The sequence below is a fragment of the Botryllus schlosseri genome, chromosome 5 (genome assembly GCF_051294905.1).
Source record: "Botryllus schlosseri isolate E-star chromosome 5, Bs_hap1, whole genome shotgun sequence".
Taxonomy (NCBI): Eukaryota; Metazoa; Chordata; class Ascidiacea; order Stolidobranchia; family Styelidae; genus Botryllus; species Botryllus schlosseri.
In genome coordinates, this window is record NC_137240.1 from 22,665,393 (window position 1) to 22,689,222 (window position 23,830).

At 40.8% G+C, this 23,830-nt stretch overlaps 2 protein-coding genes across 2 annotated transcripts; both read right to left on the minus strand.

The window, feature by feature from the left end:
- Positions 1-4,009: 4,009 nt before the first annotated feature.
- On the minus strand, positions 4,010-18,394 carry LOC145439420 (beta-1,4-galactosyltransferase 2-like). The gene is made up of 7 exons (XM_080316900.1): positions 17,744-18,394; positions 12,754-12,873; positions 11,147-11,263; positions 10,193-10,403; positions 9,541-9,691; positions 5,440-5,560; positions 4,010-4,339 (listed from the first exon to the last, which is right to left on the minus strand). Exons 1-7 carry the CDS (start codon positions 18,392-18,394, stop codon positions 4,274-4,276), a joined length of 1,437 nt encoding a protein of 478 aa, XP_080173026.1. The 3' UTR covers positions 4,010-4,273.
- Positions 18,395-18,463: 69 nt separating this feature from the next.
- On the minus strand, positions 18,464-23,108 carry LOC145439419 (pre-mRNA-splicing factor ATP-dependent RNA helicase DHX16-like). Its single transcript, XM_080316899.1, has one exon. The coding sequence runs from the start codon at positions 22,331-22,333 to the stop codon at positions 19,226-19,228; it is 3,108 nt and encodes a 1,035-aa protein (XP_080173025.1). The 5' UTR covers positions 22,334-23,108; the 3' UTR covers positions 18,464-19,225.
- Positions 23,109-23,830: the final 722 nt, after the last annotated feature.

The window sequence follows — 23,830 nt, forward strand, 5'->3', positions numbered from 1 at the left end:
GCCTATAATGTTGTGGAATAATTTCCTGGCCAATTTATTACACTAGAAAATAGTCTTCGAGCTACGTGCGATTTTATGTGAATGGGCTTACTCATTTTAATAGGTATACCATCATAAATTGTGTTGAAAATGGACAGGGGCTACGAGAAATCTTTTTCGAAATGGTTATGAAGCAATGCTATTACAATGACTCAATAATGAATTTATTCAAGTTGTTATTGATATGTTCCAATAATAAACGAAGGCAAAATCGAACGCTGATTTGATTTGACTTTGGCAATGACTGTAACAATAGCATATAGGCATTAGGCAATCACGACCATAGCAAAACCGGGATTAGGCTACACCGTTCAAATCATCATTGCTCATCAATGCTCTGATATCAGATCAATCTTCAGTAGGTTTAAAAATATTCTACATAAAACTGTAGCACGTCAAAGGTCCACGAGCTGCAATATTATAACCCGACAGATTTACGATGTCATGATGCATTCTCTCGCTTGATGTCTATGACTTATTAATTAAAAAAAATTATGCCTGGTACAAAAACAATTTTATTAGAATATGTGAAAATGTTATTTTTTCCGTGTTTAGCGTGAATAGTACGTACAATAGTAAATTGCATTTCCATGATGTTGTGGAATGTCTGTCTGCATTGAATATCCCTATTATTGATGCTTCGGCCCGCGGCGTCATCAAAAATTAGAAAATTGACCCGCGAGCACATTAGAGTTTGAGACCTCTGGTCTATATAGTGTCATTACATCGACCAGCGTCTACATGCACCGTCAAGCATTTTCTCTCATATTTCCTGCCGCAAACAAACATTTTGCCTCGAGCGTATAGCTTTACCTTTAATCCGCCTTATTGCTTCACGGACTTGACCTCAGCAATGTATTCGGATCATCGACGACTGCCAGCAGTGCCAGGTAAATAAGCCTACTATCAGAGCACACTGCTATGTAGCGTCATCGAGATCATCTATTCATCACTCATCAGATGATGTGCATGTTTAAAAGTAGGCTTTCTCAGACTAGTTGCCCTAAAAAGGTCGTATCGATCATGTGCTCTATTCCAGTGCTTTCCAACCTTTTTTGTGCACAATCCGAACTTTTTTTAAAAAAATGTTTCATTTGCACAAACCTACCAAAATTTCTTAATCAAAAAGAAAGTGAAGCCCCGCTTAAAAGTGTATCGACTATCCACATCCTACATTTATGACTTGGTTGAGTCTTGCGCTATAGGACTCACAAAAAAATCGGTTAGTGGACAACTAGACATATGAGCAATGAGCATGTGACTAAAATTTGGCGTTGGGGTCGGTTATGATTTAGATCAGGGGTAGATAACTCAAGGGGGCCGCGGGCCGCAAGAATGCAACACAGAGACAAAATGGGTCACAAAGTTTAGCAGCCACATTCTAAAAACTTAACGTCAGTTTCAGTACAACGCTGTGCTCTCCAACATGGGCTACGGGCATATTTACCACAACAGAAGTAATATCTCATTCAAGAACAACGATAAATACTGTCTAAAATATCTTGATCATTAATTTCAATTCATTTTGAATTATGAGTGGCGAACGATACCCGACAATGGACATTCAATCAGTAGGCGATTTGTGGCAATAGCGAGACACGCGCACTGTCGCACAGCACTAGCTGACAATGATCTCCTCGTGAAGCGTGATGTTGTGTGGAAGCCCTAACCCGTTTTCTAAGCGCCTCGGTCTTGGTAGTGTTTGGGCCGTTGAACGCCAAGGCAATATGCGCAATTGCAGTTGAAACTTTTACATTTACAAATATTGCCGGAGGGAAATCTCAGAATTATTATTGGAAAACTCAAACTTAACTTAGCTTCTACTGATCGGAATTGCGTCAAATTTGTTTTGCATCTTTTTGTGGACAACTCAACAATATCATGGAGTTGAAAGTAAAATTTAAATTGAAAAAAAAATTATAATAAATTCAAAAATTTCAAATGACTCTGCGGCGGCTTCTACTGGTTGGAATTGAGCCAAATTTTACGTGCATCGATCAGCAATCTGTGAATTCCCGGAATCCGGAAAAACGGCCCTAAATTGTTCATTGATATCAGCTGATTGCCCCTCGATGGAATGCTGCTGCCCCCGCCCAGCCGTTTCAGCTAGTGAGGAATGGTGGTGTTGGGCACAGTAAAATACTTTGGAACAACAAATTTTGACAACGAAATCAATTTTAGCATTTCAAAATGCTTCACTTAGCGTTCTTCCGAAACCTCAAATCAGTTTGTGGGCAGAAAAATATGACCTCGCGGGTCGCGTGTTAGTGACTCCTGGGTTAGATTGAGGATTTCGAGGTTGTGAAACCACAGGCCTAAGTGACGCATGATAAACTGTTGTTTTTAATTGTGTCGCGAACCAAGAAAATCACCACCCCAAAACCATTAGATCATACGCTGACCTGATCAACTAGATATGCAAATGCAAACACCTGCGTGTGCCAACTACTAACAACTGAAACAGCTAATTCACACCACATGCCCATTCCCTGTCATGCTGGCTGACCCTTCGTATAGTCCCACAATTACGTCACATTCTGTCAGAGACGCACATAGTTCTGCCGAATTCTGAGATTCTTGATTCAGCAATGCCACTGAAAATATCAGATTAATTTATTCTAACAATTTGTAGCAAGAAGATAGAAAACGAATACAGTATGATTACATAAACCGATATATAGGAATTAGGATCATATACATACTAGAAAACGAAAGAATTCCAAAGGAGGGACAAACAAGTTGAAACTCAATCGCGAATTGACGAAATGTTATCAAGACAATGTTCAAATATTAGAGTTCAAGTACTATCAGGCCTATCAACTAGTGCGACACGTTATTACAATCTTTAGCGGACAGCGGGAGGGGGGGGGTAATAATAATCAAGGAGTGATAATGCCGCATGAATGTTTATCCAAATTACACCCACGGTATAAGAGCAACAAACAGTGGAAGAATAATTATACTTCACCGTAACATAAACCATTGACATCTACAGATATGTTACTACAGCTTGACGAAACACATTTAAATCAATACTTCAACAACTGCAAAGCGATTCCTATGACATTTTCACAGTTCATATTCTTAGCACAACCCCAAAATGCAAAAAAAAAACGAGGGATGACACTTAGTGATGATGCAATACGACTTTCTAAATCTCATGTATTTTCGTAACACATTATCATGAAGCGGTAGGCTACTGTCTCTGGGGGCAGTGTGTGGTTTTCAACTTCCAAGCCAACGTGTAGACTTATTAGCTTATCATCGATGCAATCTACGTCGAGTTGGTTCTTTTAAACCTTAGTGAAGTATCGAGAGGTCACCGCAAGTTTAGGTAGCTTACAACATGTTGACGCGTCGCAGGTCGCAACGCAATATGCAGCAACACATTATTTTTCTTGACATATATTCAACGCTGTGCTTTTGAATTCATTTCAATTACTACAAACTCAAAACAAGAACGGAATAAAATTATATGCTAATACTAAGCAAGGATATGGTTAGATTTAAATTTACGCATCAACCAAGAGCTATACAATCACAAATAAATATGCATATGTTCATTGATTTGACACGATAACGCAGAGCGCGTTCAAGTGTTTTTCAACTATCGCGACATTAAAGTTGTAATGTGACATGCAATAAAGGTTAATCAACCCATCAGAGCAATGTTGGAAATCTTTCGAAGCACATCGATGACTTCCGACATAGCACTAGAACCCGATATGATACAAGCATCGCTAAAACGACTTAGACAGTGTCAGGCTCGACGCTTTGGCAAAGAATAGTTTTCAACCAAAAGCGAAAGATAACAGAATTGAAGATACTTGGAACATAAAAAGCATAGCAACAAAAGGTTAAGGGACGCTAATGATGTCGCGAGATACGAGAACTGCCCCGCAACACCGCAGAACTCATCCAGAAAACCCGTCATTGCTCCATAAAGTGTTAAGATAAACGGGAATTTGAATAGCGTTCGCGAAACCGGATTTGAACTTGACACGCAACAATATCCAAGTGAGAATGCCAAAAACGCCAAACAGACGGAAGATCATTTTCTAAACGAAGCAGCCCTCACCAATCTGCAGACAGGCAACGAGAGACCCACAGATGTAGGCCTACATCTATTCTACAGTCATTGGTCGCATACAAAAGGAGGAAACAGGAAATGTTTCTTCATCATCACGCTTTGATACTGAGCAATGCAGATAAATCCCAATACGACGCGGCAGACTCAAGAGGGTGGAAATATGTCGACCGTTATATTGGTGTAGGTGGAATGGAATTCTGTTGAAAGCACCTGAAAAATAATTAAAAATTGGTGTACGGAAACAAGTATATTCAACACGGAAACAAGATATTCTTATTGCTACATTTATTTCATTTTCAGCTCTTTGACTGACTCTCAATGGGAATGAACGTCGGTAAATGCAGATGCAGTTAACCATATTTTAAATATGGAAAGAACCTACACAGATTCACAGGGACAAATTAGACTGTAAAGTAACTGAATAACAACACAACAGCCACAACACTAAATGAAATATTATTCCCAGGGTAGGCCTATGGGGCCGGGGTCTATGGGGCCCGTGAGAACATTTTGTGCGGCTCTCGACGGCATTTCGGATATTCAAGTATTCGACGATATATTCAACTGTCACATATCTTTTTTTCGATTTAGGAACTTAGAGTTCACTCTGACATGCTCCAAAAACCTGAAAACTCATCAAACTTCACCATCACATGACTTTCAAAAACTACCATCCGGTGAAAGATCAGCTAGTACGTCACATTTATTGTTCATGATGATAAAACATGATCCGCTGACGATTCGTGACAGAAGATTGTGATTTTGACTTGGACAAAGACATGAACAATAGCCCACTTATCAGGACTATACCCAAAAACCTGGCGTAGGCTACACTGCTCAAATGCTTTGAAATCAGATCAGTCTGTTAAATTCAAAAATATTCTACCTATATAATTGTGGCACGTCAAATGCCCGCCAGCTGCAATATTAAAACGTGGCAGATATTACAATGTCACGATGCATTTCTCCTCTCGCATGGTGTCTGTAACTCATTATTATGACAAATTATGCCTAGCACAAAAAAAATAGCAAAATATTTGAAAATGTAATCTTTTTGTGCCAAGTGTGAATAGCAGGCTACAATAGCAAATTACATTGTCACGCTGTTAGTGGATTGTCAGTCTACAAGGACCCGTCATATAAGGCTTACTTCAAAATTATACATCGAATACCCCCATCGATGCCGAGGCCCGAAGCGTCATCAAAAACTAGTTGAGGAATCTACCAGCTAACAACGCTTGGTTCCTGTTGTAAACTGCAATGACGCCACAACAAATCAAGACAAGCTTGATGCTCATCTCTACACATACCTTATACTTGATGGAGTTGATGCCGTCCGTTTTGTAGTTGGCTCCCGTTTTACGAATCATCTCGAATCGTTTCGGATTCGCTTCATTGCCTTTCTCTTTCTTGTGACGTATCATTTTATACCTGAATGAGCAGATTGAAAAGGGACCTTTAATCATACTCTATCCTCTCTATAGTTCATGGCTAATTATACCCTTATTCAATAACGTGTGTTAGGGATGGTCTGCGTCGAGCATATCATCGCAACATATATTTTGACCATGCTTAGCTGTATTGCATTGTAACATAAAGGCAGGGTGAGTCAACCTTTGGGGTGGGTGAATCTAAAGCCTGAATGTTATGCTTTAATCAAATTCATTATCTGCACAGAAGAGGTACCTGTGTCATCTGTGTAGTTACCAAAAATGCCAGTTTTGTCACCAAGTAGCAATGAATACAGTCAAATGATACCGTTATGGGGTGTAGGCTATAGCCTACATGAATAACATACATAGTCATTAGGGTTGTCCAAAATTTGGAAAATCTCAAAATATATGCGTATCCATGTCTCATTCTGTAGATTATTGATAAAAAACGTCAATGAACCTGCAATATGCTTACAGGAAAGACGTTAATATTTGTCTAAATGCGTTTGAAAGTAGCTGACATAGAGTGGGCGGATCAGCGACCATAGAACGGCGAGAAGACTAGTAATCACGAAATCACGTCTCTTGATTGGTTAATCAGCTATGCTTCAATGATAACGACCACGGCGGCTTGCTGATTATGTGTTTCTACTAGTTCAAGAAGTACGCTAACGGCAATGATGATTCTGTAAGCGCATTGCACGTTGGTGATTAAATACTAAAATGAGACACTTGGTCATTGAATTTTTAGTGTTAAAACGAGATAACGATAGGTTCAGAACAACAATACCCTCTTGCAGGCATGACAGAGGTGAAAGAGCGAATGCTTATGAACTTATAGATCCCAGAAATACTATCTGATATGATTGAGATTACGAAGTGGTCCTGCTTTTCTGGATGCAGTGCAGGTAAAGTATATTAGTTATCGCCTAACTGGTGCAGCACACCATGCGAGATGGACTCTGGACACAATCCTGTATGCTCAGAAGATATGTGGGCCGACCAGGTAGCTTGCATTGGGACTCTAAAGAAATGTAACTACCGCACCGCTTCAATACATTCTTTTTTATGTCCATGTCTGGTTTGATTCAAGCATTAGTCGTGATGCAGCCGGTAATGATCTAAGATTCATTATGGACAGGACATGCTAAACAATGCAAGCGAACAGCCTTTTTACTGGTCCTACCAGCATACATAGTCTATGCTTGCCTTAGACCTTCTTCCGGGGCATCATTGAGGACTTCGACAGCACTCGCGGGTGTGATTCATTATGCTGCAAGAATGTGCCAAGTGCCAAGCACAAATGGCTGATTCATCCAGCCCGTACAGCTTTTAATACTTCAATTGTATAGGCTACCACGACAAGATAAGATCAGACACAGTAGTGTCAATGTCAAGTTTTATATTTGTATTCAATCATGGAACATCCCCTCTGAAACTAGAAGGTCGTTCGCCACTTGCATAAGCGCCTTTGCAATATTTCTTCTCGTGTTTTCGTGCTTTCCCTCAATGAAAACAAGGCATACAGGCTACAACGGTTGCCTTCACAATAAGCAGGCCGTGTTATTTTTGGCATATGCCAAAACTGCCAAAAATAACTTATTTTTATTTTTGGCAGTTTTGACATCGTCCTCTAAATAGCTAGTTTCAGCCTCGAATTAGTCACAAAAACGCTTTATTTGGGCTAGTTTGTTAAAGGACACCACATAATGAGCAGCATCCACGTATAATCAGTGCCAACAAACAATAAGAAAAAACCTAACGATTTCATAGGTTAATAATGTCAAACGAAACCACAAAATGTGCAGTATCCATCGGAATCGGTGCCAAGAAGCAAAAAAAAAGAAAGAAAAGCCTAACAAACACGCTCAACAGCTGATTGCTACAGCTGTTGAATAGACTTAAATCGTTTGCACTGTAACAGTGCTTCCAAACTCAGGTCAGCTAAGTTTCTCCTAAATTCATTTCTCGCCAAGCGAATCTGGGAAATATCGGCTTCAACAGTAGCCGTTGAGGGAAAGAATGTCCCGTCATCCACAAAAGGTTTTCAGAGCTTCAAAATCTTTGGAGGGCCGAATCGGCTTCCATGCATCATGAAAAGAGATCACTTCGCCAGTGCCATCGATCTCATCGCGGGATGAATTTTCTTCCCGATCCTTTTCCAGCAGTTTCCTATGTTGTCTCTCAACACATTCTATTTAGTAGCCCGACTATCATTTCTCCTTCAGTCTACCGATATATTTTCGGAGGACTTTTGTCACTTAGGTGGCTTTAATATTACCAACTCGCGTGGAAGAGTCCTGGGAAGGTTAGATTGTTTAAGAACATTGACGCAACTAGACTGTCTGGCAAAACGAGGCTATGCATCTCAGAAATAGCCAGACAGTTTGTTGCGTCACAATGTTCAACTCAATCACAATGCAAAAATCGTGGTTGATTTTGGGGGTTCCAGTTCCACGAGCAGAATATCATTTATATTTTAATAATCAGTACTGCGGCAGCTTCTCATTGATACCCGTTTTATCAAATTTAGCGCTCGACAAGCTGGTCAAAAATGGTCGTAAAATTGCCTTTGGACAAAAGGAAAGTATGACGTAAACCAAACGCAGTCAGCCGTTCAATCTCGCTGTGCCCACACCATTTAGGACACCATGCTTTCACCCCTAATGGGTGGGCTGGACCCAGATTAAGAAACCTGCCTTTCACAAACGCTCTTCTCGCTTGTAGAGCGGTCCTGTTAACACAACACCATGAACGAAATACACTATTTGTCAGGCCGCGTTATTTTTGGCATATGCCAAAAATTCCTTATTTTTGGCATTTTCAAAATGTTATTTTTGGCAGTTTTGGCATCTGGCTCCTGAAATGCCAAAAATAACACGGCCTGACAATAAGCCATCAAGTCATGCATTTGAAGTTTTTGTGTAGCAGCTGTTCTTTGTTCATCATGTATTTCGTCACTCAACATGTTTTAAATTATCTTGAATTATTATCTGCGGACCAACCTACAATGCGCTTACAGAATCACCGCCGTTAGCCGACTGCTTGACCAGCTGATCAGCAAGCCGCCACCGTCGTGATCATTGAAGCATAGCAGATTAGCCAATCAAGCGCCGTGATTTCGTGATTACTAGTCTGCTTGCCCTTCTATGGTCGCTGACACGCCCACTCTATGTCAGCTACTTTCAAACGCATTTAGACAAATGTTAACGACTTTCCTGTGAGCTTATTGCAGGTTCATTGACGTTTTTTATCTATAATCTATAAAATGAGATATGGATACGCATAAATTTTGAGATTTTCCAAATTATGGACAACCCTAATAGTCATACATATATAGGGCAGTAGTATACGTTCCTGGACAGGTCTGCCCTTATTCTAAGATGAGTGTGCAGAGCGTGAAGCTTTGACAAGCCCAGTAAATTAAGATAGCCCCTCCAACATTATTATCATAGTGCAGTGTCTTTGGAAAAAACTGTGACATGATCGATACTGCGCATGAGAAAATCTAAACAACAATAGAACTCATAGTGGTGCTCCTATCTATAGCACGGTCTATTGTGCTTTGACAAAACAAAGACTTGATAGGGTACTGTGAATGGGAAAACCTTTTCAATAGTAGAAATCATAGTGATGTTCCTATATCAGAGCGTATTGAGTTTTGATGCAATCGCTACAGTGACTTGGCAAGCCTCTACAACAGCAGAAATCATAGCGGCGCTTCTACTTAAGACTGTCTTACAAACAAAACAAACGCATTCATGCAAGCTTCCAAATCGAGTATCTCTATATATATTGAGCTCAACCTTTCTTTGGTGATAAACATTTCGAAAACCGACACAATATAATCAAAACAATTTCAAGATCTGGAAAAAAACACCCGTTTCGAAGGTCACTTCGTTTCTGAACATAGCTAGCTGGGTTACGAAGGCTGGGCGCGCACTGCTTTAACGAGGGATTTACAATATTTCCGTGTACCTTGCTATTTCCATCGGATATCTGACAATTTTATATTTCTCTAGTCGCAGACGATTGAAGACGTCGTCGTCTTCACCTCCCCAGCCCCAGAACTCGTTCGAAAAGCCATTGATTTTGTCCATTTGCTCCTTCGAAATTAGCGTTACGCCGCCTGTAAAGTTACCGATATATTGAGTAAAAATGGATGAACATTAAATAGTAAAAAGTCGTGTGATGCTCGAAATGTTAAGAAATCGATAGCCAATCTATTGTGAGTACGACTTGCCTAAGGGATATGTGATTTGCTGCCGGAACAGTGAAGCCAATGCCAAATATCATCTCTAGATTAACCCAGAGTTATACAGCATTGCAACCACAGATACGCTATCTTAATTATATTCTTCCTGTACTGGTGAATATTATATTCTTCATCAAACCTGATACAACGGTTTCGCATTGGCTTTTCACTTACCGTAGTGTGAAAAACTACTGAAAACTCTGAACTGAATGAGATGTGCTGCATAGTACAAGCATTTTTCAATCTACCCAGAATTGGTTCGTGGGCGGGATGAAATCGTCTGGCGATACGGATATGACCCGTACGTTAGACACCCCTGGTTTACAGAGTAGAAAATCGTCGAAGTCCCCATTGCACCGACCTTGAGCCACCTACCGAAAATAGAGGCATACGGCAAAACATAATTGAATTTATCCACCCCGGCAGACATGTGACGCGGCCGGTCAGAGCACCAATACAAGCTCCTGTCGTCTTCCAGAATCAAATCCACGTCGTGAAATGCAAAACAGTTGAACGGATAAATCTTTTGAGATTCTACGTAACCAACGTTCATGAGCTTGGCTCGGTTGAACTTTCCGGTGCCAGCCTGGAAATAGGAAAATCGGCGATAAACACACTGCTCAGGATTGTAGGGCAGCAGTTCCCAAAGTTTTTACACTCATCGCCCTGTTAGCGGCTCAGCATGTCTCTATCACACCTTATCAAGCTAGAGATCATTAGTAACAAAGTAAATCTACTTTTCAGGGCAAACCAAGCAGCTTTTATGTACTTGTGAGCATCAAGTAGATTTTGACTACACTTCAAACCTTTTATGATTGAATGATTCAGCAGACAGGCTAGGACACAAGCAAACAAGGCCAAGTTAGGCTTGAAAGCTTACAATATAAATCTCTTGCTGATGAAGCCAAAATTTGGCAATGTTAAAATGTGCTGGAGCATCAAAACTTTAGCATGAAAGTCTACCGATCACAAACTCAATTTCACAAGAAATTGAAAATAAAATACAACCCCCCGAATCACCATGTTCGCTTTTTTGCCCGGCCGTGTCTCTAGAAATCAGCCTCAAACGGGTGAAGTTGCCCCTTTGAGAATCACCGCTCTAGACTTTAAGATTTTCACAGTAGGCTACCGGTACTCATGTCCCAAGAGATATCCTTGTGTCCGGGCCCCCACCACCGCTTTTAACAGCATCGTTACTAAACAGATACCCGAGCCATATTCGAATCTTTGGAGCGCTAGAAACACCAGAGCCATACTAACTATGAAGAATACATTTCACATCTAAAGTCTGAACTTTTCCCTTAAGACCCGCCACTACCACACGCATACCTGGTTTATGATAAAGATCTGATAATCCACTTGCTGTCGCAACAGCACTGGGTGCATGTATTCCAAGAAATACATGAGATGTTCCATTCTATCGCGGTACGGGATGATAATAGCAACCTGTGGCAAAGAAACATGAAAATGTTATCTAAATTCACAGCTACTACGAGAACGAAAGCAAAACGACCCGGAGTTCAAACTAAGCGGGATCAACTGTACGAACTTGTTTCTTAAATGAAGATAGAGCATGACTTAGAGCAGCGATTCTCAACAGTTGGTCCGAAAAATTTATTACAATCGTATATCTTGATTGCATAATGCAATAAGTTGTACTCTTGAGTCTTGACCATTAATGGAAGAAATGAAGCATCAAATTTTCAACTGATTGCATCTTGTCGTAATATTGAGCTCATGGCCTGCTTTAGACTTGGCGTACCTCACAACACTGATGTTTTTCTAAACTATTTAAAAGTAACCTACATTTTAAACAAAATTCGTTCAATTTTGACAGCACAATTTAGCTGCAACTGCCAGTATAATAGAGACTAGCGAACAGCCAGGGCACATTTCTTCCAAAAGAATCCCAACAATCGGATTAATAATTCATTGTCATGATGCTCAATTGCAAATATTATGATAACTGATTGTCATAATCCTCAGTAGGCTACTATGATTCAGTGAGACTGCTTATCACCAGATTCTTAATTCGACAGGAGATCTCAGGCGATAAGTTTCTGAAATCTATGCACTTTAATCACAAAATGTTTCCAATAACAAGTCAATTTAGATTTAAATTGTCTCTAAAGGAGTCAAGAGAATACCTCGAATGTTCCAGGCAGCATTCCCAAAATAGATTACCAAAACTTGTAAACTGTCTTAGTGACACAACATCTCATTCCGCAAACCGGCCAGCGAAATGTGAATAAATTCTCATCAGAAGCTCATATTGTCTAGCGCTGATAAGAATAGCAGAAATACCACATGTATGATATGGATACATCCTCACTAAAAATGCAGCACACACATTCACCAAATATTGAAATTTTAAGGGCGGAGATAATAAAGTTAGCTGATCCGGGAGAATGCTAATCATGAAATTAAAAGTAACTTTATGAGCTGCGATCAACTGGTTTCCTTAATCCAGGGTTGATAAATCCTGACAAACATGATCATCGACTTTATTGCTAATCCAACTTTATTATCTCCGTCCTAAGTCTTCCCTTGGGATGGATGATGACATGGAGACAGATAATCAGGTTGTTGAACAGCAAATTATACATATTGTGGCTGGTAACGAACATGATTAAGGCAAGCAAGCAATACTACATTTGATTCAAAAGAAAGATAGCAGTGGCATTGAATGCAATGAGCCTTAGTGATTCCAGCAATATTATCAGTTACAAGGAAGTGGTTGTAGGCACAATGAGTCAAGCATCTCATCAATAATTGGAGTAGATAACGATATCTGCAAACAATTCTTCTCTGAGAAGCCTTACAGATCAAGTAGGCTGGCCAGTGGCCATCGATACCTACCACTTACCATTCCAAAACATATCGTGGATGCAATTCTTCAGTTATTGAAGTTTATTGTTATTAGGCATTGGGCTTACCTTATGTCGCGCTGTGCATTCGGCCGGCTTTCCATGACCGCCATTTGTGATACCCGGATTATCCGAGAGAGTCTTTTCGAAAGATTGCGCAGGATGATTGAAGGATATCGCAAGACGGCCCTGTTATAACAAAATGGATTGGAACCAATTCATCCGCACGAGTGATACGACCCATCAATTCTCGTATAGTAGGCTAACCAGTCATGGGCAGGTTCATGATATATTGGCATGAAAGATCATGCTATCAAGTCATGAGTGAGCATTCAAAATTGTGCCAGAAAAACTGTCATTTTTACAACTTACTTCGATTTCAAATGCGACAAATTGCTTGAAGACACAAAAAATCAAATGTTCATCATCGCTCTTATGGAAATAAGTATGTGAAAATACATTAAATGATCCAAGCTTGCCAAACTTTACAAAGCAGGATCTGCGATGTTACATGAAAAGACCAGTGCCACTGTAATAGCCACAATGCATCACAATATTCCTAAGATGGTGTGAGATTATTGAATATTGCAAAAGATTGTGTGAGATTATTAAATATTGCAAAACCAATTCCATCTAAAACAGTGGTACTGCAATTACTGTTAATTAGCAATGTTAGTTCACTAAATTCATCATCGATATGGTTTCTTCTCGGGTTGGGATCCTGGGAAATCCTGGTGCCAGGATCCAGGGATTTTTCGTTGCTTTTCTAATAATCTCGATCCCCAGATTATTAATATCAAATTCAAGCATTACTAGAAAGCCATCGAAAATAGATGATTTAGCGCCATATTGCTTATCAGATTTACAACATCAGCTGATTGTCTGGAACACAACGCATCAATGTAGCAATAATACCAAATGACATACAGTAACATTGAATTACTCAGGCTGGGGTATCTGGATTGATAGCTTCATTTGTTTTCACTCCATGAGTTTAATTGAACAGTATATTCATATTGAACTGAACCCGAATATTTTCAGCTGCCACTCGTCAGGGGTAATCATCAGCAACCAGTAGAGAATTCAAAAGAACATCCTATATCAACAATCGTAGAACAAAATATGACATCACCAGCATGAAATGTAGAATACGAGAGGTTCAATGTACTATTTTGGCTCTCGTATTCGACATTTCATGCTGGTGAGGTAATATTTTGTGCTATGATTGTTGATATATGATGTTGAATTCTCTAATAGTTTCTGACGATATTTGGGTTCATTACAATATGAATATACTATTCAATTGTATTGTAGTTCAGTACCTACAAAAAGCTGTCCATGAGTTTAGCGTTACAAAGCTATATGGTCTGCTTTGGACTATAAGTATGCATCTAAAAAGTAGCCTGTGTCAGTAAAGGCAAAAATAATTTCTTGACAGATAAAACCCTCATCAGCAATGTTCCCTCTAAGCTGCGCACGTGCGCAAATGCGCAGTGGTGACACGGTCTCTGCGCACAGAAAATCTAAGTTGCGCACAAAGAATCCGAAGTGACGACCTTTTTTTCAATCGTTACGCACTGTTGTCTAAGGGTCTGCACAGTGAGTTGGTGAGTGTGCGCAGACTCGTCAAAAATTAGAGGGAACATTGCTCATAAGTGCGGTGACTTCGTTGACTGCAGCGTTTCTTGATCATTTTGTTGCAGCAGCCTAAAGTCCTAAGAGTATAGGATAGGGTTAAGGTGGTCCAAAATCCAAAATTATGTTCAATCACAGATCACAGCTAGCTATACCAGTAGTAGGCTATTCCTGAACGCACAAACTCAGGACAACAACCTTAATCCACATTAAACAGAAAGACTGCGAAAATTTGCGAACATGATTATAATATATAACGCCAAATATTGTATGAATTAGTGTTCGTTTTGTGTCATTCAATTGTTGGACTCTTTGCTTACAGGAGAGTTAGAGCATGCCCATTAGGGCTCTTCAAAAATGACTTTTTTTCTCAAATCGTACTGGCTACTTGATAAAATTGTTAGGTTACCTAATTTAAGCCTACACACAAAATTTGGTTCAATTCCAGCCAGTAACCGCTTTGCTACAGGAGAAGAAAGTTTCTATTTATTATATAAAAATAAATAATAAAAAATTTGAAAATTTTCTGTTCACCCCATGAAAGTGTTAGGCCGTCTATAGAAACGATGCTCACCAAATTTGGTTCAATTCCAACCAGTGGAAGCGGAGTTATTGCCGTCGAAAAATTTGGATTTGAATAAAATATATAGTATTTACGGTGGGCACAACTACAATAAATAAACAAAGAATCGGTCACCGTAAATCAGTGGTTCCCAACCTTTTTCTGCCCACGTACCATTTCGAGGTTTACGCAGTGCTCGCGTACCACCTACATAAGTTACGCGCGCCGGAAGCGGTCAAAACATGTTTCCGCCGTGTTGAGCTGCCGAAGGCAGCAAAACAGAAGATAAACTGCCCCTTTTAAGGCGCACTATATGATTTCTGTAGTGGATCCATTTGGGATTCTTGTGGTCAAATATATTAAAACGGTGTTCGGTTAGGTAAGAATCGGAATGCTTTTACATCTAGATCTCTTCCTCGTAGGCCAGTGGCTCTTAAACTTTTTTAAACAAGCCCCCCTTTTTTATAGTGAAATATTTCACGCCCCCTTATCGTGATATCACAAAATAGTAAAGAGATAAATCATGCCATCCCAACGGATAGTTTGATGGCAATAAAGGTTAAAGCTATGGACGAGAGAATTCTCAAATATGAAATTCGAACAATATACAGAATAAAACTATGAGCCGTATCTAATTTGCGCGGAGCGCGAAAAATTTTTGGTTAACTGGGACTTCGCGAACCTATTCAGTAGCTTTCACCCCCCTCCCCCAGATTGAGAACCACTGCCGTAGGCCGTCGTTGGTGGGATAGACACTATACCAACGATGACGACCACCTTACCACGACGACGACGGCTTCAAAAAACTCAAAATCAACCCCACCTGAACTACTACCTCCCTTCGGTCGAAAAAAAAGAATCTACTCGCGTACCACCTGGAAGACCTTCGCGTACCACTAGCATAGGCGCTGAACTCAGGTATGCTAGGTATGCCGCGCATACCTAGGAATTTTTTTGGGTATGCGGCATACCCAGAATTCGGTTTGGTCTGTTACTGACTGGGTGGTGAATTGATCGATTAAGAAATAAGCGTTTCGTAGTGCTGCTGAACACGTAAGTAAACCGACAGCAATACGTTCAGGCGCTTAACGAAACTCCGTCCTTCAGTTACAATTCAGTTGTACGTATTTTATCAGTGTTGCGCGGGGCCACGGCCAATTAGCCGGAAGCGCGTTTCCAATTTGCGAGAATCGTTTGTGCACAATGTAACGCAACGCGATCTCGACGCTGAGATGATTGCGAAATTAGGTCATTGATTACCGCGCGCAATCGTCGCAGGCCTGATTTATCCCGTCTCCGTCAGGTCTAGTTGCGCTGGCTTGATGAATCGCATCGGCAATAGGCCCGGTGCGCACTATACCATCACTGGCCTGCGCACGATAACATCGTTGGCCTACACAATTGCGTCTGCGTGGTTCGAAATATATCATTGCCGGCCCAACTATCATGCTTTGGCTCCTATCTATCGGTTGTGATTAAAGATTGATATCACGAAACTTACTGACATCGAATGTCCGCAAAAATGTGTGACTTATATGCGTACTTGATTTCCGCTAATACTTGAAGATAACCAATAACCATCAGAAGATGCGAGTCAAGGCTTGAGTTATAAAAGTTGAGAAAGGTTTGAACCACCTGAAATCGATGCGGATTCAAATCAAAGTCACTAATGAATAGAGTCCAGAACAGACTTTCTATTTGGGAAAATATTTCCCGCAACCTTATTAGCCGTCGCCGAAGATGCGTATTCATTTGTTCTCGAGGCGGAGTGATAGAAATCTCCCGATTGTCGGCGCGTGTGTTGGCGAATATGTTGCGGAGATTGCGAGCTCGCTAATTGACTACACAGTCGCACGCGTTGGTAATCTTATGGTAACGTGATGTGCCGAGTATATTACACAAGGATGCCGATCCGATCGATGTATTATCGGCATTGGTGCATGTTCTTAACCATAATAAACTGATGCTACCTTGGTAAATTTGAAATGGATTCAATCAATTCAGCAAGCGGCCGGCTGGCTGCGCTGCCTGCCTAATCATATCGTAATTTTGTCACCATATACAAGTGCCAGGTGATATTGAACGCTTGCGAGTCGGCTAATTTGCCAATTCTGGCGCACTATGACGTCATCCCTTTGTGACGTCATCGATCTCGCATACCTAGGGAAAATCAGAGTTCAGCGCCTATGACCACTAGTGGTACGCGTACCACAGGTTGGGAACCACTGCCGTAAATACTATTTTATTCAAATCCAAATTTTTCGACGGCAATAACTTCGCTTCCACTGGTTGGGTAACCAAACAATTTTATCAAGTAGCCAGTACGATTTGAGAAAAAAAGTCATTTTTGAAGAGCCCTAATGCCCATATCAGCCTCGTCTACATGACGAGAGCCAATACCAACGAAACCCCACTGATGCTATCACATGAACACTGGGCCTACCTTTACAACGTATTTCAAACTAACTGTTAGGGAGGTATATATTCTCATAGTATTTACATGAATTTTAGTATCACAAGGATATTGTCAGCAATTTGAGGCTACAGGTACGTCTTGTCAATTGAATTTAAAAGACCAATCGCTTGATTTGCGTCAATTTCATTTGCGAATAGGAGTGTCAATAAAATTAAGCCCATAGCTTTGCTCTATAATATAGGCCTAGTATGTAAGCTTGAAGACAGCGTATAAGTATGCATATCGCTGATAAACCAAGGTAAATATTTGGTGTGGCCCGAGTACAATCACAAGCCATGAGCCCGGCATGAGACCTAAATTCAGTTAGTAGTTACTAGTTAGGCTATATATTAGTTACATAATCATAGATTCCATTCCAAGTACTATCCAAGATGTACAAAACTTACCACGAGTTTTGGTGGCTCTGCCGGACACTGAGGCAAACCGTCAATCATTTCGACAGTCGATGTCGTTGTAGTTGACTGCGTAGTTGTGCTGGTAGGTTTGAAAGTTGAAGAACCAACGTTTTTTGACGAGGTGTCGTCTGGTCTTACAGAATTGTCGGTCTTCTGATTAGGTAAATCTTTTGAATTTTTATCGTCATTCGACGGTGTCACGGCAATCGACTTTGTCGTTGCCACGTTTTTCGAGTTTAAATTACTCTCATCGTTTTTCGTTTTAGAATTGTTTTCAATAACGTTTCCCGGCTGGGCTTGGGTGGAGTTACTCAAAACCGCAGCCACAGTCGGGCTCACGTTGCTGTCCCGAAACTCCGCTATTAAACTGTTCAGCATGCCACGAGGATTAATCTGTGCCGGCAGTCCAAAGTCAAGATTGTACGACGCCCGATAATAATAGGCAAAAACTGGCACTTGAATGAGTAGAAGAATGATAACCGCGGTGACACGGATGCGGAATGTGCAACATCCTTTTTTAGCCAGTTTTTCACCCAAACTTGATCTGGTCGATTCTTCGGTAACATTGTCTGCGACTTGTTCTGATTCCTTTTGCACCAATGGCTCAGACTCAGGGTCTTTACCACCGCCGCTAGCCATCATAGGTATGATACAGGCCCTTTCACTAAAACATGGTTTGTCAAGTAGGCCTGAGTCTTTGAAATAATCAAATCTAAAAATAAGAAAAATACCTGGTTTGCAATAAAGGATGATGACACTTCACGAATTCAAGAATGGATTTGTATGGACTACGTTGGGCTTGATAACGGACATGTTTGGATAAATAGCAATGAATTTATAGCATGCTTCGAAGCATTACCACTTTTGAAATCATCAATTTAGGATAGGAAATTAGTCAACCATAATTTCCGAAATGCAGCATGGCATACCAAGGTATAAATTCTGTTCAGGTGTGAATATGGTGTAACCAACAGTCCATCACCTAACCCGCCCTTAGCCAGAGGAAACGTGACTGATAATGTTATGTCTAACAAGGAATGGCAATTGAAAAGGACACCCCTCTTATACTTGAGATACAAAACTACAATGGTCCAAGTCTGGTAAAGCCTAATCCAAGGAGATTCGAAACGAAAAGCAACATACAATAGCCAACAGAGTGTTTTTGTCTTGTAACAGCTGCATGAAAAATGAGAGTCTTTAGTGATCAAACTTATAAACAAGTACCATCCCAAACATATAGGCATGCTTCAAATCCAAGTTCACATCCGAGTTACCCATTCTTTTCACGTTTATAAGCAAAAAAACTGCCTTTCCTTCCAATTTATCATATCAGAGTATCCATGTGTCATCATTCAGCTAATGTCAATATTGGCAGCACAAACTCTGCCCCGCACCAGGACTGGGGTCTCAAAGAATACGGAGGAGTGACTTAGCCTTTTGCGGATTACAATCGAAATCGCGCTTTCGCTCCAGTCACCCCAATTCCTCCCTGGTTTTTCCCAGTTTTTTCGGCATTTTCTTTTTGCTCGAGTCTTCGATTTCTTTCGCTTGATAGTAATGTGGAGCCACTTCCAAAAGCCACTGACTGTCGATTTCGACGACTTGTCTCATAAATTCCTTACTAGTATAAACAAGTTCGAAATATAACACCCAACGCGGCTGCTCTTCGAACATGCTACTGTTTGGGTGAATGTGGACAGTCTGCTGATGCTTTGCTGTTTTGTAGCCACCCTTCGATAGCTTGGCGACATGATAGAAAAAACCTGCCGTGAAAGCTTTTCGGATTGCGATAATGTCGTTAGGATTTGAAGTCGGTTCAATTTCGACTCGTTCCATCAAACCCTCCAGTTGATCGCGAACGTCTCTGGCTCGCTTCATGGAACGGTGCTGAATGAAATTCTCATAACACCACTGCGTCGAATAGCCTGTAGAAGCCCACTGGTTGTACACATTTAAAAGCGCGATATGATCACCACCTGGTAGGAAGAAATTTTGTCTCGCGTTATCCGCATGGACGATTTTGTCTTTCGGACGGTAAAACACAGAGTTATTGACCGACAACATTGCTACGATCGTGACAACTTCTTCGGAGCATTTATATTTTTCAGACGCGAGGAGAGTCTTCGACAACATCGGATCGACAGGAAATTCAGCCATCCTACGGCCCATCTTAGTTAGCTCCCCCAAATGATTCAAAGCGCCGAGCGCGTATAGCTGTTCCAACGCCATTACAAGCGTTTCATGAGGCGGTGGGTCCATGAAGTCAAAATGTATCAAATCATTAATGCCGAGACTTTTTAACATTAACACAACGTTGCCTAGATTGGTGCGTTGTATTTCAGGTATGCTGGCGTCTTCCAGTTCGTGCTTGTAAGCCCACGCTGTGTACAGGCGGAAGCACTTGCCGGGGCCTACACGACCAGCCCTGCCAGCACGTTGATTAGCGGACTGTTTTGAACACGGAACCACAATAAGTGATTCCATACCCGTTCTTGCATTGAAGTTTTTCTGCTTACAAAATCCCGGATCGATAACATAAACGATACCATCAATCGTTAACGATGTTTCGGCAATGTTAGTCGCGATCACGACTTTTCGTGCCCCCGGAGGGGTAGGCTCGAAAATCTTAGCTTGCATGTCTGACGGGAGGTTCGCATAAATCGGCAGTATCAATAGTTCTTTGATGCGCGACCCTAGCTGCCGGGATCTCTCTTGAATTATCTCACAACACGCTTCTATCTCTTCCTGACCAGTCAAAAAGATGAGTATATCTCCAAGCGGCTGGGTGAGATGAATTTGGAACACTGAGACGACACAAGCGTCGAGGTAATCAGCTTCGGGAGCTTTCGTGTAGTATATATCCACAGGATAACGTCGGCCTGGTATTCTGAATATGGGAGCGTCGTCAAAAAACTTGGAGAATTTCTCAGCGTCCAATGTGGCGCTGCTGATTAACAGTTTGAGTTCAGGTCGGAACCGCGCGATATCTTTGACGAGCCCGAATAAAATATCAGTATGCAATGTCCGTTCGTGAGCTTCGTCGATCATAATCACGCTGTATCCTTTCAAGTCTGGTTCTGTCAAGAATTCTCGTAGCAGCATGCCGTCTGTCATGTATTTTAACCGGGTTCTTTCGCTAGTGCAGTCCTCGAATCTGATGGCGTATCCGACTTCTGCACCTAGCTTAACACCGACTTCAGTAGCAACACGAGCTGCTACAGACATGGCCGCGACACGTCTCGGCTGCGTGCATCCAACTTTCACTCCGTTTTTGCAGAATCCGCTTTCGTACAAATACTGCGGGATTTGAGTCGTTTTTCCGCTGCCTGTTTCACCTTCGATGATGAGAACTTGGTGCTCTTCGATAGCGTCTAAAAGATCTTCGCGAAAATTGTATATTGGTAAACTTTCACGGGTTTCTTTGATTGATAACTTTTTACGTTCGGCGGCCGTTAATTCCGGTAACTTATCTTCCACATTGCCTTTATGTGTGGCGGCTTGCACGAACTCAATAATGTCATCTTCGGTTAGCAATTCATATTTTTTCTCTTTTACTTGGTCTTTGGCATCTTTGGCACCATAGTGAGAGATAGCTGCGTTCATGCGCGCCTTTTCCCACCGGTCGTGTTCCGAAATCACCTGCCCTGTTTCCGTATCGTTGTTTATAGTTTCATCATATTCATCGGGTATGTCTTTTCGTTTCGACTCTCCTGGGATATAATATCTCCCGCTTTTTTGGTTGTCTCGGATGTTTTTATAGTTTTTCGCGATGTCACGGACTTGCTTCTTGAATTCTAAATCGATGCGTTCTTTTTCCGTTAAATCTTCGCCCGCGAAGAAATGTTCTTCATCGTAAATATCTCCGTCCAGCTCCTCTAACTTATCTTCCTCTCTCTTTTTCAAGTAGTCTCTACGCGATTTTTTTCTTAGCTCGGGCATCACTTGGGACATAGTCTCGTCTTCTATTTCGAGACGCTTTTTCGCTTCTTTGTACGCCTTGTCGTCATTTCTCTCCATGACATTTCTGGTCTTGTCTTTGTCTTTTTTGCGCATTCTCTCCGAGAATTTGTCTCTCTCTTGCAAGTCCTTTTTTCTCTCTTCCTCTTCTCTGTCCCATTCGTCTGAGGAGGAATCTGTAGATTCTGTCTTGATTTTAGAAGTGGACGGGTCATTGTCGCTATCAGATGAAGATGATTGTTGACGTTTCCTGATCGCGCGTTGTTTTATTGTGACACTTTTGGTGCTTCTAGTTTTTTTAGAGGGTAATGGTTCTGGCTCATCGTCAGAAGAAGACACAAGTTTATAGCTAGCGAATTTCTTTTGCTGCGACACGATCTGTTGCTCTCGAACACGGTTTGTGTTAACCACAACTTGAGGATGTGGCAGCTTCCCATAAAGCTCCTGCGCGAAACTTGTAAACTTATCTGTGAGGTCAAACACATGAGTTTTTTCAAGAGATTCGAAAAATCCGTCCAACGAGCTGCTTTTTTTGCATATATCCATCAGGAAGAGTGCAACATGCTTGTCGCTCATTCCTAGTATGTCGTGAAGCTTGTCTTCAACCCATTCCTTCACAGCCATTATTTATGCTAGTACTTATAGTGTCCAAAAATTGCTACAACATATAAGTAGGCAACTGTATACAACTGCTACCGTATATATCAAAAAAGACCTGTTAGTAGGCCATATATAATTTATTTCATGTGATTCTATGGGTCTTTTACATTGGTTTTGTGAGCATAATAACTTGAATGCCAGACTGGAAACAGACAAACAGTGGTAGTTTTTGTTTGGCAATAATTTACGCATGACAGAAGGGGTTCTTGTTCTTCCTTAGAATAATTACAGTAATAATATGGAATGTTGTGTACGATTTCGCCACTAATTCCACTCTGACTTCTTTGAGTAGTAATACAAGTCAAGTAACAAAACAAATGATAATACGCCATATACATATCGTAGATATTATGACAGAATGGCATTACGCAATAACAATGGTTTATTTGATTGTTGCCTACTGGGTTATATTGCGAAACGTGAATAGAAATATATAAAGTATATTTTAGCTTTGACAGTAAGTCAGAAATCATGCACCCGCTCCGCACCGCACAATATAGGCTACATGAAAAGCAAATTTAATAATAATGAAAGGTGAAAGGAAAGGACATTGTTTATTTTTGTCCTTGATGTGTAATGGTACTGTACCGTACGGTAATATTACGATATGACAAGCTAGCTTCCCAATCTAATTTAAATTAGACTGTGAAAGGGCTACGGTGCGACAGCAATGAAGCATTACTTGCATAATTCGCAGGCGAAAAGTCAAAATCGGAACTGGCATCATACAACGCCGACACAGCAACACTACGTATCGCCATCGCGGTTACGGAGTTCAGTTTCCAATCCAAATCCGAATCTGAAGTTTATTCACAATCGTTTCCAAAAGTAAGTTGAAATTCTGAAATGACTGAAATTTTTGCGCACAACTTAAGAATAATTAGGAATAATTTGTCAAATTCAAAATCCGGGTTGAAAATAATCGCAAGTAAATATAATAATATTCACATCCTATTTCTAAATCCAAATCCGCTGACAGCACCAACTAACAACTATAACGGGTTGCGGTTGAGGGTTGATAGCAGAGATGAGCAGATTTGGAATTTCCATGTCCTAATCCAATCCAAATCCGAAACCTCCAATCCTAATCCAAATAATAATGCAAAACTTTTGTATATTCAAATCCATATCCAATCCTAATCCGATTCTAACTTGGAAATTCAGTAAAATGCTAAGTTAGGCAAGGGAGAAATAGAGGAAGAGGAAGAGCCTTTAAATTTCGCACAGAGTTGGAACGCATAATCGGAATAATAGATACGAAATCTCGTCATCCTTTCCGCTATGCAAATACCTTCAAAATCTATAAAGCAACACAGGTTTTTGCATCATCATCATCATCATCATCATTGGTTTATTAGCAATTTTATCAGTTCAATACACCACAAAAATGCAATACAATGAAAATAAAGGAAGATGTCGAAGCGACTAGGAGTTGTCTGTTCCGCAGGTAGGCCTATAGGC